The sequence below is a fragment of the Tamandua tetradactyla genome, chromosome 10 (assembly GCF_023851605.1).
Source record: "Tamandua tetradactyla isolate mTamTet1 chromosome 10, mTamTet1.pri, whole genome shotgun sequence".
NCBI classification, from domain to species: domain Eukaryota; kingdom Metazoa; phylum Chordata; class Mammalia; order Pilosa; family Myrmecophagidae; genus Tamandua; species Tamandua tetradactyla.
In genome coordinates this window covers 79,461,570-79,483,034 of record NC_135336.1, presented here as the reverse complement: position 1 = coordinate 79,483,034, position 21,465 = coordinate 79,461,570, and the positions used below count along the sequence as shown (strand labels likewise).

Here is a 21,465-nt window from a genome sequence, read left to right as displayed (position 1 = left end):
ACACAGATTACCAATGTCAAGAACAATCAAAGGGATTTCAAGTACAGATTCTACAGACTCTATAAAGATAAAAGAGACTACTCTATGCACATAAATTCACCAGGTTTCAAGAGATGGACCACTTCCATGAAAACCAAGCACCAAAAATAACATTCAAGGTGAAATTAATTGAGTAGTCTTATAACTATTCAAGAAATATCATATATAGTTAAAATCTTGAAAAATAAAATTCTAGGTAAAGATGATTGCTCTGGTGAATTCTACCAAACATTTAAAAAAGAAATAATACCATATCTGCACGATCTCTTCCAGAAAACAACAGAGGAAGGGAAACTTCTTAACTCATTTTATGAGTCCAGTACTATACTGATAATTTAACTAAAGAGTATTAGAAAACGACAGAATGATAACGCCCATCAGAATACGCATAGATATCTACATCAAAATATTAGGGAATGAAATCCAGCAATATATAAAATGAATAATAATACAACAATAGCAAGTGGAGTTCAGCCCATGAATGTATGTACAGTAGAGCATTGACAAATTTATTAGTTAAATTCATATTATTAACAGTATAAAGAAAAATATGAATTGATACTGAAAAAGCATTTGGCTAAATTCAACATCTATTCAGGATAAAACTCATAGCAAAATAGGAATAGAAGGATATATCTTTTTCCTGCAAAAGATATCTGTCAAAAACTTACAGCTAACATCAGACATAAAGAAAAAGAATAAATGCTTTGTAAGACTGGAAGCTAGTTCCCACTCAACAATTCTATCATCCTGGAATTCTAACACGGTAGTAGGACACAAAAAATAAATAGAAGGCATAAAATTGGAAAATAGTAAATGGAATTGTTTCAATTAGTAGATATATTTTGTCTACATTGAAAATCCCAACGAATCTCTCAAAATATGACTAGAACTAATAAATGAGTACAACGTGGTCACAGGACATAAGGAAAACACACAAAACTGATTATATTTCTATGTACATACTAGCAATGAACAACTGGAAATCAAAATATTAAAAATCAATTCACTCAACGTAGCTTGAAAATGTAACACTTAGGTATGAATAAAAATACAGAATCTGAACACTGAGAATATTAAAATGCTAAAATAAATCATTAAAATGGTAAAATAAATCAAAGAAAACCTAAATAGAGAGAAATGTATTCATATACTATTAGACTCAACATGCAAAAATACATCAACTTTCTTAACTTGATTTAAAGACTACCCAATTTTTAAATTTTTTTGAATGGGCAGGCACCAGGAATTGAACCCGGGTCTCTGGCATGGTAGATGAGAACTCTGCCTGCCTAGCCACCATGACCCAGGCTACCCAATTTTAATGAAAACTCCAGCACAATTTTTTTTTTTTTAAGACAGGCTGATTCTATAATTTGAACGAAGGCAAATGTAATAGATTTGCCAACATACTTATGTAAAAGAAGTTGTAGGGATCATATTATCTCATTTTGAGGCTTATTACAAAGCCACAGTAATTATAATAGTGTGATAATGGTGAAGGGATAAACACATAAAACAAAGGAACAGAGTAAAAATCCAGAAATAAACTCACACAGTATTTCTGAAGTTTTCTTACAAATTGCAAGTGCAATTTTATGGAGAAGAAGTTTCTAACAATGATGTTGAAATAATTCAGTATCTACACCCAAATATATGAACTTGAACACAGACTTCATTCCATACAGAAATTGAATTCTGCATGGATCATAGACCTAAATTTAAAGCATAAAACACTTTAAGGGGAAAATATAGGCAATAATCTCTATGGCTCTGGATTGGGTGAAGAGGTCTTAGACGTGAGACCCAAAACTGTGATACACACCAAAAAGCTTGATAATTTGGACTTCATTCAAATTAAAATATTTTACTCTCTATATGACACTGCTAAAAGAATGAAATATCAAGTCCCAGACTGGAAAAAAAAAATATGTGAAATCATGTAACTGAAATCTGAGGCAGGCTATCTACCTACAATCTAAATTCAACAATATGAAAAATTAACGCATCTATAAAATGAGTCAAAGATCTTAACAAACATTTCACCAAAGAGAATGTAGAGAAGGAAAAATAAGCCTGTGAAAAGATATTCCTTATTGTTACCATTTTGGAAATGCAAATTAAAACCACAACAGGATACCATGATACACCAACTATAATGTCTAAAACCAAAGTAAATAAACCAAACCAATAAAAAAAACCTGACAATACCAAGTGCTGGTGAAGATGAAAAAACAACTTGATCTTATGTTACTGATAAGTATACAAATTGTATAGCCAATGTGAAAAACGGTTTAGCAGTTTCTTATAAATTAAAAATATACTTACAATATGATCCTACATTTCCTAGGTATTTACTCTAGCTAAATAAAACTTACGCACATACCATAGATGGTACAAAAACGTTTATAACAGTTATATTTATAATTTTCACAAACCGGATAAACACAAAATTTGGATATTCCTGAAGGTATTATCCTGAGTGAATTAAGCTTATCTAAAAATTTTTCATACATGAGCATTCAATTTATATGTCATTTGTGGAAATAAAACTATAGTGACAGAGAATGATGTGGTGGTTTGCAAGGGTTAGGAGTTGTTGGAGAGTGTGACTACAAAGGAAAAACAGACAGAGTTTTACAGTGATAGAATAATTCTGCATACTGAATGAATATAAAATTAATTATACCCATAGACTCATGTAACCATCATAGTCATAGAACTGTGCACTAAAAACAAGAAATCAACTTTATTTGCTAATTTAAAAACACTCAAACTTGAAATAAAATACCTTGTGAAACATTTTGCTAACATATAAGACAGTCAATGTGCTGATGCACTGAAATATCCTATGTCCCCTAAATTCTTCCTAATTATTCCAAAACAGGAAAAAAATTATATTCTCCATCTTTAAAAGTCTTGACTCACCATCGAGGAGTCCCTCTTTATACTTCCAATCATCAGATTCTTTCTCTCAAGTCATTGCTCTTATATATACAATGTATTTTGGATATACCTTTACTTCATACTACTTTCCTTATTTCACATGAACTTTAGATTCCACAGTTCTATATTTTTCATGTTTCTGAGACATCTAGATTGCCTGTCAAATTTCATTTCATTACCTTACTTACTAAGTATAGAAGACATAAATACATATCCTGCCATTAATAGTCCAGTATTAAATCTGGAGTATATTTAAATAAATAAGGAAATTAAAGCAAAATTCATTGCAAAATAAAATGTGTAAATAAAATAGGCAGAAATTGAAATTTATAGATATAGATATAATCAATTGCAAATTACTTTGAAGTCAATATAAAATGGAAGACTAAAATATTTTGAAGTCAGGATTTAGCTAAATCTGAGAAACACCATATTTAAAGTAAAGCATATTGTTATGATCTATTATTCATATCCTTAAATTACTGTGTAAAGTTTCCTTTACTGCACTAAAATATATATTGATGTGTCAAACTTCTAGCCAGGATGCAGAAACTGGAAACCAATTTATTGTACCTGTGCCTGTTTGAAATTATCATGTACCCCCAGAAAAGCCATGTTCTCTTAGTTCTAATCCAATCTTGAAGGGACCGAAATATTATTGTCCAGGGTTCAACCTTTTGATTAGGTTGTTTCCATTGAGATGTGGCACACCCAAATGTAGATGTGACATGTGACCTTTTGATTAGATGGAGGTGTGACCCCTCCCATTTAAGGTGGGTCTTGATTAGTTTACTGGAGTCCTTAAAAGAGCTTACACAGATGCAGGCATTTGTAGACCCAGAAAGAAAATGCCTGGGTGTTAAGCAAGGACTCACAGAAATAGAACCTGAATAGAAGAAATCTCCTGGCTTGGGAAAGGCTAAACTAAGAGATGAAACCCAGAGTTTTGCCCCAGGGAAGCTAAGTGAAGGGCCCATGGATGCTTAGAGAGGAAGCCACTGGAATCAGAAGCTGGAAGCAACAAAACTGGGAATAAGGACCAGCAGATACCAGGCACATGACTTCCCAAGTGACAGGTGCCAGTCTTTCTTCAGAGTCAAGGTATTTCTCTGGATGCCTTAGTTTGCACATTTTTAAGGGTGCAGAACTATAAACTTCTAACTTAATAAATCCCCTTTATAAAAGCCATTCCATTTCTGGTATATCGCATCCCAGCAGCATTAGCAAACTAAAACGCTACCTGAAACAACTAAAAAATCAGGCATATTTAATTAACAGCCGTATTCATTCAGAACATGGCCTGTCAGCCAACAAAAGTCAACAGAGAATCCTGAAATAAAGGCAAAAATAAGATGATTCTTACTACTGCCTCAGTTTACTGCTTGTAGGGACTTTCTAAACTGAAGAATCAGGAGGGGGCAGCTGTTTGTGCCCAGCTGGAATCTGAAGGTCTCCCTCTATTGGAGCGTAGAGTTGTTGTCTGGGCATCAACCGTAGCTCGAGTTCACAGGCCAGGAAAGGACAGAAGTGCACAGTGAGGACTTCCTGAGATATGCACTGGGTCTTGCGTAGTGATAAGAGCATGCATGAAAGGAAACTTAACTGATGCAAAGAACTACTCAAAAGTATTAGAAGGTACAATTCCAAAAACTCACATAGGAATGGCTCCTATTATCACCTGCTAGGGTGAAAGATCTCATTATTTATGGGGCACCAAATAAAGTATTTGGAAAGGATTAAGCTCAGGAAGAGACAAAATAAGTCCTGGACAAAAGTCTGTTCTGATCTCATCTAACTAAGCTTAAATCTGAGACCAAAAGGGATTAAACTATTTCCAAGAAGCTAATCTGCATTTCAAGAAAAAGATTTAAATCATTAAAAGGAATACAAAAATATTCAGCACATAAGGTAAAATTCACACTATCCGGCATCCAGTAAAAATTACTAATCCTGCACAGAAGCAGAAAATAGACTTAGGAAGAGAAAATACAATCAACTGAAATTAACCCAGTTATGACAGTTAATAGCAGTTATGACTGAATTCTTCACATTCCCCAAGCTACTGGACAGTTTGGACATGTTAATGACAGGCATAGAAAATGTTTTAAAAATTCAAATTTCTGCCAATTAAAATTACAAAACCTGAGAGGAAAGTGTACTCACTAGGGCTAACGCAGGTTAAATACTGATAAAGAAATGATTAGTGAACTTTAACATATAAACGAGAGATTATCCAAAAGAGAGGCTATCCATATTTAGAGATATTTTAAACTATCTCTAAAAATACTTAGAGATAGTGAACCAAAAACTCTGGGGTGCTGTGATGAAAGTTCAGGTCAAATCGTATATGTGAAATTGGAGTATCAAAGATAGTAGGGGAGGGCAGTCCATGGTGGCTCAGCAGGCAAGAATGCTCGCCTGCCACGCCAGAGGACCCAGGTTCAATTCCCGGTGCCTGCCCATGCAAAAAAAAAAAAAAGATAGTAGGGGATAAGAAGCAATATTTGAACACTTAATGGCTAAAAAAATTCCAAATTGACAAAATTGTAATGCACAGCTCCAGGACAGTCACCAAAACCCAAGTACAAGGATAATGAAGAAAACTACACCAAGGTTCATAATATCCAAATTACTTAAGAGAGGTGAAAATCTTAAGAGAGATTGAAAATCAGGGCTGGGGATGGCAGGAGGGAAAAAGGGAAAATTATGCCCAAAGGAGCAAAATAAGGATGAAAGCAGATGTTCATCAGAAACAATGAAGATCTAGGCCACAGATAATGGTTCAGAAGCATTAAAGGAATAGAAAAAAAGATGAAACTAAACACCGTCAATTTAGAATTCCATAGCAGTGAAAATTTATTTTAAAAAAGTTGAAATAAAGACATTCTCAGGCTCAAAATAGGTGCAATGAGTTATCACAAGTTGACCTGTATTAAAAGCAGTCATTCAGGGCTATGGAAACTGACATGAGATAGAAATATGAATATATACAAAGCAATAAAGAACAGCAGAAATATTAATTATGTGGAGAAATATATAGTACTTTTTGTTTCTTATTATTGAATTAACATCAAGAGATGATTGGCAATTAAAAGCAAAAGAAAAACAAAAGGCAGAATAATGGCTTCCCAAAACACCAATGCCTTAACCCCTAACATCCACATTATGTTATGTAACATGGTAAAAGGACTGTGCAGATGAAATTAAAGTTACAGAACTTAAAGAGGAAATTGTCTTAGATTATCCAGGTGAGATAAATCACATGAGTCCTCAAAAGAAAAAAAAAATACTCTTCAGCTGGAAGAATAAAAGCACAGGAAAGGGGAACAAGTTAGAGAGATTTCAATACATGAAAGATTTGAAGCACTGTTGTTGAGTCTAAGATGTAGGGGCCAACAGGTAAGGTCCAGAAAGTGACCTCTCAGAGCAAAGAGGGGATCCTGGTTGATATCCAGCGAGAAAATGGGGACGTTGGTGATACAGGAGCAATGGCTGCTTTCTGTCAACAACCTGAATGATCTTGGAAAAAATTCTGACCAAAAGCCTCCAGAAAGGAACACACCCTACCAACACCTTGATTTTAGCTTTGGGATACTGCAAGAAGATGTCAGCTGAGCTCTCTAGGATTTCTGATATAGAGAAACCATGAAATATAACTTGTTTCTGGTTTTAAGCAACAAAATCTGGGGCAATTAGATACCACAGAGGGAAAAATAATTCAGGATTTATAACTTATGTAGAAGTAAAATATATGGTGACAATAGCACAATGACTGGCAGGTAACAAGAGTAAGCACATGCATGAAGTAGTATAATGTCACTTGAACGAAGACAGTGAAAACTGACTGCTTAAATAACAACAATGAATTCTTGTTCATGAGCCAAGAAAGGAAATAATTGACTCATTAAAAAATTCAATAAATCTAAAGAAGGCAAAATTAAAAGAAAGGGGAACAAAGAACTGATAAGACAAATAGAAAAGAAATAGCAAGATAATAGTTTTAAATGAAATCAAATCGATAATACTTTTAATGGAAGCTGTATAAACAGTCCAACAAAAAGGCAGAGTTTGCCAGAATGGATTTTAAAAAGTAACTACATACTGCTTACAAGAAACTAATTTTGAATATAAAGAAATGCTTAAGTTAAAATTAAAAGAATGGGGAAAATATACCATGTAAACAGCCAATCAAAAGAAAATTGGGGGTGCACAGGTAGCTCTGCAGTAGAATTCCTGCCCACCATGCAGATGACCCAGGTTTGACTCCTGGTCCACGCATTCCACAAGAACAACAATAACAAAAAAGGGTGGTTATGTTGACATCAAAGTAGATTTCAGAACAGAGAATATTACCAGGAACAAACAGAGTAATTGTCTAATGATAAAGAAATCAACTCATCAAGAGGATAGAAAAATCCTGAACTTTTACGCACATAACAAAAAAATCAAAATTCATGGAACACAACCTGATAGAACTGCCAGGAGAAATGGAAAAAATCCACAATATTATTCAGATATTTAATCAGCCCCCTCTCAATGACTGATAGAGAATGTAAGCAGAGGATTATAAAGGATAGAGAAGACATGAAGAACATTAACAATCTTACCTAATTGACAATTACCAAAACTCCAACGAACATTAGCGGACACACATTCTTTGCAAGTGCACAGGGAAAATGCATCAAGATAGACCATAACCTAGGACATAAAATAACTCTCAATGCATTTCTAAAGATCCAAATATTTTCAAAAAGCATGTCCTCTGACCACAATAAAATCAAATTAGATTAAAGACAGAAAATATTTGGCAATCCTCATGCATTTGGAAGCTAAATAACAAAATTCTAAATATCCCATGGGTCAGAAAAGAAATTAAATGGAAAAAAAACTATTTTGAACTGAATAGCAGTATGGTCACAATATGTTAAAAATTATAGACTAGAGATAACCAGTACATACAGCTAATTCTCTAGCACTAAATGCATCTGTTAAGAACAGAAGAGAGGTTTTCAATCAATATTTTCAACTTTAGCCTTAAGAAAATAGGGAGATAAGATCAGATTGAACCCATGCAGAAAATGCAAAAAAGAGAAAATAATTACAATAGACAATAACCAATAAAATAGAAAAAAAGAAAATAAACAGAAAATCAATTAAACCAAAGGTCCTTCCTTGAAAGACCAGTATAGCTGATAAACCTCAAGTAAGACTGATTAGGAGAAAGAGGGACAGAGACAGAGAGAGACTGAGACAGGGAGAGCAAACACAAATTACCAACCCCAAGAATGAGAAACCCAACATGACCACAGATTCTAAAGACATGAACAGAAAAATAAGGCAATAAGGAATATCAAGAACAACTTTATGTCAATAAATTGGTCAACTTTGGACAAATACAAACTACCAAATTTTATCTAGAAGAAATAGATAACCTGATAGCTCTTTATTTATTCAAAATTGAAATAATAGCTCATTTTTTTCACAAGACCAAATTAGTTTTGTTGATTAATCCTATCAAACATTTAATGAAGAAATCATTAAAATGAAGCACAAACTCTCACAGTAAATAAAAGAGGAGGGAACTCTTCCCAATTGATCCTATGAAGTCAGTACTACCTTGATACTAAAATCAGACAAATGTATTGCAAGAGAAGAAAACTGCCGAACAACATCTCTTATGAAAATAGATACAACATTCTTCATAAATTTTTAGAAAATCAATTATAACAATATGTAAAAGAATAGCACATCACGGCTAAGAGAGCTTATTCCAGAAATACAAGGTTGGTTTGATTTAACATTAGAAAATTAAAAATTGTAATTCATCATATTAACAGACTGAAAATACAGCCACATTACCATCTTGGTAGATTCATAAATACAGCATCTGGCACAATGTAAAATCCATTCTAGATAAAATCTCTTAGCAATTCAGCAAAAGAGTACTTTCCCAAGGTGATAAAAAAATCTCTGAAGGAACTACAGCTAATAACCCTTAATAGTGAGATAATGTTTTTCCCACAAAAATATGGAACAAGGAAATGGTAACAACTCATATCCATCCTATTAAAAACTGTACCAGAGGTTCTAGCCAGTGCGACAAAGAAAAAACAACAACATTAGAAGGAAAAGGAAGTGGCAAAACTGTCTTTATTCATAGATGACATGATCATTTATATGAAAATCCTATGGAATCGGCAAAATAAACCACTATAATTGATAAATGAATTTGGTAACATTTCTGAATATGAGATCAACATACAAAAGTATATTAAAAGAGAGCGTGTGTGTGTTTGTGTGTATATATATATATATATATATATACACAAACACACACATACATATATATATACGTCAAAGCATACCAACTTCTACATTTTAAGTTACAATTTACTGCATGCTAATTACATTCCAATAAAGGCATTAAAAATATATGCAATGTACCTGGAAATGGGACTGTGAATTGATGGTACAGTAGGGGAATGTGCTCATGATAATGAGCATATTAGTAAAATAATTAGGATTATTTAACCCAATTTTTAAAAGCTGAACACTTAATTACAGGTCAAATAAATATCATTTGTGATTGCAAAACTCCCATTTTTGTATAAATAATCAAAAACTGAAAAAATCATTCCAAAAACTATTTATTGCCTTCCATATGCAAACTTCTAAAGTATTCCTTGGCTAGTAAAACATAGCCCTGTGTTCTTGAAGCATTAGTGGTCTAGTATGGACAACATTTCACCCTTAAATTGATAATATCATGTCAATGCTGAAGGTACACTGATAGAGAAATTATATAGATTCTGTTGATTTAATGAAGAAACTCTATCTTTATTTTTGTGGATTCCTGGATATGTGTTTTTTTTTTGTTTTGACCCTTTGGCCAGAATTAGGACAGTGGAATTCAACATGGATCTCAAACTCTCCTCGTGACCTCCAAGATCCGTTTTTTACTGATGATTTACAATTGGTCTAACTAATTTTGGTTTAAAAAGCCAAACTTGATTATTTAAAGGGTCCCCACAGAGAACTTCTCTGAGATTCCTCACTTGGTTCACGGTGGTTTAAGTCAGAAACACATCATCATCCTGTATACACATAGATTCCTTGGGACTCTTTCTCTAGAGCTTGCTTCTCAAAATCATCATACCCACTTGCATTTTCTTTCTCTTGCAGCATCACATCCTTTGCTTTTAAATAAAAACCTTATATGAATATTCTTGTAGAGTCCGGTGAGTTCTTTCAGATATCCAAACTGTGAATAACTTTGCAGCCATTAACTTAGTCCTATGAGAACTCACGGGGAAATTTATGTAACAAGACAGGTGAAATTAAGAATAGCTTTGTAGAAAATGATGCTTTGATGTCAAATGGAAATCAGCCCAACAAACATAATTAGAAAATGATGTCTTAGACACAGATTACAAACTCTTCCATCTTCTGAAAACTACGTGCACCTGTATAAAGAGGAAAAACCAGCTATACTGAAAAGATGATTTAGTATAGGAAATTATTTTTACTGACAATTGAAAGCTTACTTAATTTGCAGCTAACTTAAATTGAATGTTCCCTCCTTGATAATTATTGTCTTTGATATAAATATATATGGTATGGATCCCTGTTTTTTTATTAAATGCTATAGGTTATAGGATACAAAAAAAATAAGGCACATATATTGGATATTAGAAACTTGCAGTGGGAATATAATCCTGACTGTTCCATAAGTTATGCTTTAGGGTAGCACATTTTGAAGAACAGATCTCATAAATGGTTCTCCAAAATAATCTGGACATCGGCAGTGCAGTGGTATATAGTTCTTGCCTGCCATGCCAGAGACCTGGTTTCGATTTCCAGGCTTGCCCACTCCCCCCACCCCCAAATAATAATCAGGACATCAGTTTTCCTAAAAGTCATTTATCTCTACAATGTCAGAAGTATCTTGAATGTCCTTTCACCTTACTGACTGATTCTATGAAATGTTAAAAGTTGACATTATTTAGTAACATGTTGTCCCTTATACCTTTCTTGAAGTATTTTTCTTACAAAATGTAGGATTCATTTGTGTACTCAATGACCAAATGCTTGAGAAAAATGCAGAGGTCAACCTACACGACTAGCGAAAGACCTCCATCTGGTGATAAGTGAGTTCACCTTAGGGATCTGATTCCAATCATAAGAAAATTCTGCCTTCTCTTCTAATCAGGCATTGAGAAGGAATACTTTGAGTGAATGCATGCTTTTGCATAGGCTTCGGAATATGACATTATTCCATGCTAAGTGAACTGAGAAAATCCTGGCTAAATGGAAACAGACTTTGGAGAAAAGATTAGGAACTATATTAAACATTCACATCACTTATATGAAGGAGAAAGACATAGCAAGATTTTCCTAGATCTTTGTAGTTGGTCAATATAAGTAGATAGGTGATAGATAGATAGATAGATAGATAGATAGATAGATAGATAGATAGATAGATAGATAGATAGATAGATAGATGATAGATGGATAAAAATAGAAAAATTCAAAGTAGTGGTTAAAAATATGGAGAATTAAGGAGAAAAAAATCTTTCTTCCTTTTATTTCAAGGCTGCCAATATTTGAAATTTAACGGGATCAGGTGTTAAATATATACATATATATGCACTGTGATTAAAAAATATAAAACTATGGTTTTGATGAATGCTTATTTATTGAGACTTGGTACAAGTGACTAATTTCCTGGTAATTTTTCCTCATTAAATTGACTTAAAATACCCGTATGGTTGATTTAATTGTATTATTGGTATACAAGAACACTTCACTGTACTTATGCTTTTATATGTGTTTTACACTATGTAAAACTGTATAAAGCGTAAATGGAAAAATTCTGACATCATGTATCATAAAAAGAAAAGTTTATTTCTCTTCATTTTCTTAACTTTAAGAAAATACTAGAAATAGGTAGGGATAAAGATCACTGTCTGAGGATCACTGCAGTAACACAGTGCACTATATATTCAATACCCATTGCAAAAATCTCTCTGGACATTATTATCCACTGTTGGCTTTAATGCTCAAAAGAAGACTATAGGCACAATTGCTTTAAAAGCATCTTACAAGGTACTTTTCATCCACTCTAAATTGTTCTTGCTTCCATTACACCAAGTTTAACCAGTAGGTAGCAGATCATTTCTTCAAAAATTATAAAAGATTCCAAAAAATAAAGTATCATTATACCTTAAAAGAACACTTTATAAAAATAACCCTTTGCTAGCAATATTTTAAATTTAAAAATTTATTGGCAGGCCTTTCATCTAAATGAACATTGTCTGAACATCTTGAGGATAGCCTTTTATTTAACTAAAGGCTGAGGTTCTTATGATAGGTGCATGGCCATGATTAAGGTAAGAGATATTATTTCAAACCTCTTAAGAAATGTGTCCAAAATTTGTGTACAAGAGGGCAAACAGGTGCATGTGTGTATGCATACATGTGTTTTATATAATTATCTAGTAAAAAGAGCTCAGGAATTTAAAGAAAAGATGGCCAGTCAATTTAGCAATTATCTCTGCTGATCTTTTGGAAGATTTTGTCTCATGTGAGAGCCAATCAGAGTACGATAGGAAAGAATAGTTCGAGAAAGGGAAAGCTTAGACACATTGGAAACCCTATCTGAAGGCCCAATAAAGAGAATACATAAGTACATATATAAAAATAAGGGAAATTTGACAAATATCAGAAAATACATCAGTGTTTGCTAGAAGAAAAGGAAATTCAGGAGAATGGAAATAGAATTTGGAAGATATTTGGCAAGATTTATCAGAAACTATCAAGTAGACCTACCTATGAATTTATCTATATCCTCACTAATTTTTTAGACATTTCCTCCAGGCTCAGCATATACGATATCTCTCATTATATTCTAGGTGACTCTTCCTTAATGATGTCCTAAAATCTAGTCACCTCTTTTAGTTCTAAACTCTATTTTGTAACATATACCACTTAACAGATGATTTCAAAAACTTAAGGTAAAAGCTGTTGTCATCATGTATGTACCCTCATTCTTCCATGAATGTGCACGTACATTCTTTCCATAAGTCACGGCAATCTGAGTTTCACGCAGCCTACTCAAGTGATATTATTCACTCAAATGTCTCCAGCAACTGGCAAAGTCAGCAAATGTATTTCAGTTCACCTTTTGCATCTGATTCCCTGGAGGCCCAGAAAGAAGTCTTGAAATTGTCCCTGATTTCTCTTGCTTCTGCAATATATGCAATATGATGACTTTGCTTCAAACACTGTCTTATTAAATACTTCACTCGTCTCCTTGTCTTTTAGTATGGTCCTAATTATCTCTTCCTTGAACTTAGCAATCTCCTGCCTCCATCCTCAGTAGCAGTTTATTCTGGTCCCACAGAAAAAGTACAGGTTTTTAATGGAGTAGCCCCCTTATCTACAAATGACTGATTTCTGGCTGTATCTCCACCTAATTCCTTAAATAACAGACTGATCCCATGATCAATACACGCAATATATAATATTTCTGTTATAGTTATTGTAATTGTCTGCACATCACACAATTTGTTAGTTTTGTGGATACTATTCTATCTGCCTGTTTCATCTCTCCATAATCTACTAAATAACTCATGATTTAGTAGACTATTCCTCAGTTGACATGCATTAGATGCCTCTTCTTATTATAAAATAGTCTGTGACTCTCTATAAAACTTCACTTATCATATGCTTATGTATTCAGCTGCTCCATAAACAATAAAGGACTATAGTAACTTGATTAAATTTTTGAGATAAAACCGTAAGTACCTTGAGGGAAATGATGCTGTCGTAGATCTATTAGTGCTCCTAGAGCTAACATACCGTGAAACATAGCTGGCATTTCTCAGATACCTGTTGAATAAATGTGTGAATCCAGTATAATAAAGTCATATTGAAACTACAGTCAACAATCTCCAGAATCTAAGTTTTCAATAAAGTGATGAAAAATTCATCATAACTTATTATTGTCAGGGAAATGCTGGAGAATAAGATGACAGAGGGAAACTTAGGGAGATAATTCCAAGTCTGACAGTGCTTCAATTGCTTATATATGTGAGAGAAAATCACTGGCATTGCATTTGCCAGCTTTTCTGCGGCAACAACTTTACTCCTGCTATGAGTCTAGAGCTGCAGATAAGCCATGACACCTCTACTTGTTTTCATCATGGTACTCAGGATAAAGGAGAAGTCTATATTTGGGTCTTGCTATCTTTATGTCAGAAAGAAAGAGCAAGAGATCCAGTGGAGGCTTGCAGTGTTCCTGATGCTTGATTTCAGCTGCAGTGTGTATTATGGTTGCTTGTATGCCACTGGCCTGAGAAAGTCAATGAGCAAAAGACTGGAGAAGTATAATCGTCTCACTGCAAGCAATGCAAGGCATGTAAAAAAAGATGAGGGTGGATAACACTCATGAAGATACAACTGAGAAACCTAGCAAGGTTATATTTAACGGATGGCTAAAACAAAGGGGACTATGAATTGGTAGGTGGAAATGTGGGTGAAACCTTTGCAAAAAGCAAGCAAAACTGGTAAGAGCTGAGGTTCTTATAGAGCCAAGATTTCACAAGGCTGCAATGCATGTAAAGAAATATTTGACTGGAGCATCTAGTCAGGACATCAGTATACTGCAAGGGAAGGAGACACTAAAAGAGGTGCATTATAAAGGGAAAGCCAGTAAGGAAAAAAAAAAATGAGTAGCAAAGAAAGAACCCTTTGCATATGGTTTGTAGAGAAGGCCACAAAACTAGAATCACATTTTGAAACTGAAGTTAGAGAAGGGAATGTGGGTAAGAGTAGTGCTTTTATTTTGTTATTATCTTAGCAGTATTACACTTTTCACTGAAACATCTTCAAGGAGTTTTTGGAAGAGAAAAATAAAGGGAAACTTAGAGGGAGAGACCAAGCTTTAAAAGGAGTCAGTAAGCAGGGCAAAGTCAGTAAGACTGGAGCAGAGTGATTTTTCTGGCTGAAGTAAAGACAAAATGTGATAGATAATGATACCTCCCTGGTTGTATTAGTTAATGTGCCCCTTTGACTAGGTCTAATCCCATTACATTGTCACTAATCTCAAGTAATTACAGACTCAAAGGATGAGGGAAAAAAGAAATTATATTGATTCAATATTTCCTATGTCTTTTAGCATGACATTTGCAGTTAAATTACCTTTGCTTCAAGGAAGGACCAAGTAACCTTATTAGATCTAAATGAAACTTCCAGTGTTTTCCAGTCACTTCAAATTGCTGGGAGGGAGGAAGAATTTTGGGTCAAAAGAGGTAGAAGGAAATGAAAATTTAAAAGGAAGAATTTGGGTGAAGAGATGGAGAAGACAATGATTTATTCTGCCCTGTTTCTGCCTTACCTCCTAAGAAACTCTGGGCTGACTCTTTAATTAAATAATTTATCTATTCTAAAAATAGCAAATCATATTTTGCTTATAGACTCTTGTGTTTATTATAATTTCTACATCATTATTTTATAGCTGAAGAGAAAAAAAAATAAAAGTGCATTGTGTAGGGGTACTACAAGTATTTCCATAAGGCTGAAGCATAGTATGTCCATGACAGAGTGATTATGTAAGGTGCTGAGTCATAAAAAGAGACCGTATGTAATGAAAAGTTGTTCAATTTTGTCCTGAAGAATTTTAAGGTTAAAAAAGTTTGGTGCAGAGAAAGGTGGCTTTGTGAGCATGACTGCAGGGAAGCTAAGTTATAGCAATCCAAGAAAAAAAAAAAAAAGACGGGCAGGGCAGCATTTGCATGGAAGACGTGTTGATAAAGAACATAGCCTGTATTTGAAATAGCTGAAGAGATACCGTTAACATGTCTTGATAACAAATTAGATTACTGACATGGAGGAATCCAGATACTTTAACATTTTATTAATAAATTTAATATTGAATGCCCTCTTAGCACAGGCAAGGCATCTAGTAAGAGAAGCAAGTTTGGAGGAAAGCTTTTGAGTACAGAGATCATCATGCTCTCATAAACATCATCACCAATGTCCTTTAGTACTTGAAAAGGGAACAATATGAATTCAATTATTAAATTTGAGAAAGCAACAAATAACATCAAGTAGAATAACTTGAGAAAAATGAATTCATGTAATTTAAAAGTCAAATCTGGTAGGATATTTTACTTCATTCAATATTCTTTCAATCCCTACAAAACTTTAAAAATTGTAAGAGTAACAGTGTTAAGTAAGCCCCAGCTCCTGTCTGAGGTTGTAATGCAACAAAACGAGATGGGAAGATTTCTGCCTGGTGTAGAAGAGGTTTATTGGGGAAGACTTGAGTGTTGAGAAATTTACAGTATTCTTTGTATAAACATATTGTAAAATGCAGCAGTAAGATATGTACAAAGTATTTAATACTTACCATTAACAATAACAACGATATCTCGAAAGTCAATTTCTCCCCTAGCTTCCACTCTTCCTTCACACCTGTATATACCTTCATCACTTTTATTGATGTTGAGAATCTGCAGATTATTGTTTGCTAACATAGCGAACCGATCTGGAAAATAAGTGAAGGGGAGGAAATGATATCAGTAATTGAAGGTAGAGTCCAGTGTGCTCTAAATTGCTAAGAGTTTAAATATGACATTTGTCTGACACTATTAAAATTTTCATCAACAAACACATTCAAATTTAAAAGTAAAATGTAATTTCATAACTTCATTTTTTTCAACCCACACTGCCTTGTTCCACCTTTTCTCTAAAATATATATGAGACGTTATTTCCACATAAAGTGGTTAAGTTATTATGTTCCCCTTGGTACTTTGAATGCAGAAATGATACACAAAAGAACAATGCAGAAAGATTAGATATTGCAGACATGAAAACGTTTTGACTGCAAATATGTAAAAACTTGGGTACAGAGAAAGGTTAGAAAATTTATTAAACATCCTTCCCCCACACAGTAATTAAACTAATAATTTTGCATGCCCCAAGGAGGCAGCTAAGTGATGTAATAATATTCAAGTCACACAAAAGACATATAAAGTGCTTATATCTTGAAATTTATTTGGACATTTTTTTTTGGCTAAATGCAAGATAATTCGTTTTAGGAATGAAAAGATTTTACTTCATTAAATTTCCTTCACGATTCCATTGTGCGTGTGCACATGCATACATATCCAAATAAGCTATTATAAAGCACTACTCTCTGACTGCTTAAAATAAGCTGGCTAGCCTAGAAGCCTTCATCCTGACATTATTTTCCACAGTGTCCAGCATCAGTTTATCATCATCCCAATTCTGATGCATTAGTAAGGGTTTTCCCTTCTTATCAATTCAAGAATGTTCTCACATCAGGAATGATGAAACCTATTTAGGTAATATCTTGAATTTCATTAATTAATACGCCCATAGATATCATTTAACACCACCTACTTGCTATTTACTGTATTTGGGATATATTGCTGAAAAGACACAGCCTCCCCTCTTTCAAGCCTTTTGATACAATAGAAATGCCATTGTATTAAAGTGCCTAGCCACTGTGATATCTAGAGTTTCAGAGGTTAGCTTTTGGCCTAATGCAGTGTTTACTGCTCTCCTCCTCTTATTTGCTCTCTTGACAAAGAGTCTAGGGCAATCCTGGAAGCCTGGACCACTGATTACATGGTACAGAATCCCACTTCTACTCCTGTTGTCAATTGGAGTTTGCATGCATGAGAAATAAACTGCAATGGATTTAAGTCATTCTGATTCGGGGTCTATCTGCTTGAACAGTTCCTTGATACAAGGGGAGAGGTATGGGCTATAAATACAAACAAAATCATGACCAAAGATGGTCATTGAAACATGCAAACAGGCAAGTAAGTTCTAGTTTTTTTGAGAGAGATACCTAATAAAGAAGTAGAAATGTGATTAAATCAGAGGATACACCAGAAAGAAAATATTAATTACAATTTAATTTATATAATTTAAAAATTTTCCATATGTTTGTAAGTTCTTTTGATTGACCCCAAGAAGAGAGACAACATAGATTATGCAGATGACTTCCCCTGATAAATTAAAGCACACATATGGATTTTTTTCACTAAAGAAATACATTTTTGAAATATAACTTACAAAAAGTTCTTCAGTAAATCAGCACTCCTAAATATTAATACAATTTCAAAGCCAATTAAAAGATACCTTAGTCAATGCCTGTGGCTGTGAATTAGAATGAGAATCAGCAGTAAATTTAAAGATTAGAGAGTGATTATCAAATCATACTTGAATCAATGAAATATTGTATTATCTAGTTTAATAAAATATGTTTCTTCCTTTAAAAGTACAATGTTCTATAATGCTGTATTTCATTTCAATTAAGAAAAATAGTTAAGGAAGCATGATTTTAATGAAGAAGGTAATACTTGATATAAAAAGGAAAGGAAGGAATTAGAACTCATGAGATATATATTTTTAACTAGAATATATCAGTGTTTCTTCTAATTATAGAATTTCAGTTGCAAGGGCCCGTTTCAACGACTTAGTTCTACTGTCTGTGAGAAAACTGTTGAACTTTGCAAAATATTAATTAACTGCTAAATCTAAATACATGTAATGTGCATATATATTTATATTTAGGTATAAATAATAAATTTATAAAAGCAATTATAAGTAAAAATTATAAAAGCAACTTTTTTCCACACAGAAAACAAACCATATTAAAACTGCATACCAAATACTAAATGTATGTGGAAAGTCCACGTACTGATGTCAGCAAACTATCAAATTCAAGCACATCATTAATGCATGTTTTCCAGAAAACGTTTGAAGAAGTCACTTTAATAATTTGTGCTATAATTAGCAATATTACAGAGTTTCCATTTCTCTGTTATACAATAATCCACATCTTAATTATTTTGGTGAGAAAAATAAATGAAATCAGATTTCATTTCACTATACCCAATAAAATGTGTTTTATGCTTCTTTAAGCAAGTTATTTCCTAAATCCTCTTTCTTTTCATTTTACACTCACTCAATGGTTGGTCTCATCTACTCTTATTGCTTTAATGTCATTCCATTTTTGATGACACAATTTTTTTCAGACAGGATCATTCTATTGAGCCCCAGAGTCACCTATTTAACAATCTATCTGATATATCTACTTAAAAAGTTTAAGTACTTCAATCTCAGCATGTCTAAAATTTAGACACTACCTCCATCTGAAATCTCTCAGCTGGCATTTTCTAATTTAGTGAATGCCTTTCCATGGAATTAGTTGCTCAAGACAGATTCTATAAGTCGTCCTTTAATGGTCCATCTCTCTACTGAGGAAGATTGTCCCTAACACACCAACCACTTTTCCCTCTGTCATTACTTTTCCCTATCACTTTTCCCTCTGTCATTACTTAGTCTAAGTAATTATTTCATCAGAATTAGAATTATTTCATTAGAATCATAACTGTTCTCATTGCCTGGAGATGATATATCAGATTATTTCCCTCCCTTAAGTAGAACCCATCAGTGGCTTCCCCTTTGTCTTGACTCAGTCTTCCCCTCCAGTTTCCTGTCTTATTAGTCCCATATTAACAATTCTAGTCACATTTATCAAATAGATGGTGTATTAAAGTTAAACATATACTATGATTTATAGATATCATGTTCTAGTAATCCTGAACACATTTCCATGGGTGGGATGTTCTATTTTGGGCTATGGTACAGATATCCTCTTATCCTGAAATGCACGCAACATTCTTCTCTGACTAATCCCTATTTATATTTAAATGTATCTTTTTCCTCTCCCCTGCCCTAATTAGATTGGGTATTATCATTTTCTGGACTTCCCACTTTCCTTACCATAGTCCTTAAATATTTTGTGTTCGCTGCTTTACCTATTTGCCTTTCACTCTACTAGTAAAACTATTGGTATTTTGATTATTAGTATTACACTAGTCATATTAATGGGTGAAATGCTCATCTCTGAATTGCCAGTATCTCGCACAGCAGCTGGAAGATCCTGTGTTCAATAACTACCGAATGAATCATTTTTACTAGAAGTAGGTTACTTTAAAATCTATAGTACAAGATGATTTTATATATGCTTTTTGATGCAAGAAGGATCCTTCAAATGGTTATGATCAAAGAACAGAGGAAGTTTAAAAGGTAGTTAAAGGTTGAGTGAGCATCTGCAAATAGTGTAACCCTCCATTAGTATGATATTACAAGTAGACTATTCAGTTTTTATAACAAATGCTTGGATTTTATAGTGTATGGATCTCCTTTCAATGAAGAGCATGGAAATATTCCACTTCAATTATGCTCTAAGAATTTTCATTTTGAAACATCTACTACACAGCTGCTACCAAAAGCATAGATAAGAAGATGTAAATTCTAAACTGTCATTTTTTTTTTTCATCCGGACTCTCTAAACTACACTGTAGCAAATTATAGCAACAGAAAGATACCTGGATCCACTGTTTTATTCTAAATCCCCATGCATGTTATTTTCATAGTTATACGTCTAATCTTATTCAATCAGCTTTTAAAAAGGGATCATATAAGATGCGGTCATTTGAGAAACATTATCGCTTCTAACGACTATAAATGTGCAAACAATGATAATAAACTATGTGATAACTTCCTCTAATATTACAGAATTAGAAACATTTACCTTTCCTTACATTTCACTTTCATCCTTTATGTGCTATGATAAAGGTAAAATATTTCTCTTTCTGTTTTGCCTGCTAAACAAGTCAGTGTTACGTTTCATGTTCAGTTCCCATCACTTCCCCCATTTTTGGATTTTATGGTTCAATGTCTTACCTGAATGCATATCATTTTGTATAACTGATTACAAAGTTTTAAAAATTAAATGGGAAATAATGAAAAAAATAAATATGAGAAATGACATGTATTAACTACCTATTACATAGCCAAATACATTATTTATCACTGAACAAATATTAATCTATGCCTAATGTCTTATTTAAAACTGGCAACTACTCTTTAAAGTGGATATAATTTACCATGGTTTACAGAATTAGGTACTGAGCATTAGAAAACACATTCAAAGCTTCAGGGCCAAGAAGAGGATTGGAGGTAAAATGAATTCTAGCTTTACATCATCCCTGCCTTATATGTTGGGAACAAAATGTGTAAGCTGTAACATAAGCTTAAACACACCTTCAGCACTACACTTGACCATGAATCTTTGCTTTGAGGCTTTTGTTTTATCTGTCATTTAAAAAAAAAAAGCTATTTCTAAACCTAATAATTAAGGAATACATTAAGCTAAATGTATATTAGAAGCCTAAGCTTGGGTAATCTTGAAATGTTTAATCATTGTCACTTAACTACGATAAAAAGATTGACTTTTACTTATATTTGAAGGAGACTAAAAGCTGAAAATACGTGGCACAATTATCCATGCAATTTGTTAATAAAATCTAAATCAGTTAAGTTAAAGAAGAAATGATGTGTTCTTTTTGATTAGCTTATTGTAAGAGAAAAAA

General features: G+C 33.3%; 1 protein-coding gene across 2 annotated transcripts in view; it reads right to left on the bottom strand.

Moving 5' to 3' along the window:
- NCAM2 (neural cell adhesion molecule 2) overlaps positions 1–21,465 on the bottom strand; it is a 556,652-nt gene that overhangs the window by 229,675 nt on the left and 305,512 nt on the right. For both annotated transcript variants that reach the window (XM_077118759.1, XM_077118760.1), the window contains exon 5: positions 16,397–16,534. In XM_077118759.1, the coding sequence (XP_076974874.1) occupies positions 16,397–16,534 (138 nt within the window). The remainder of the gene's footprint in view (positions 1–16,396; positions 16,535–21,465) is intronic.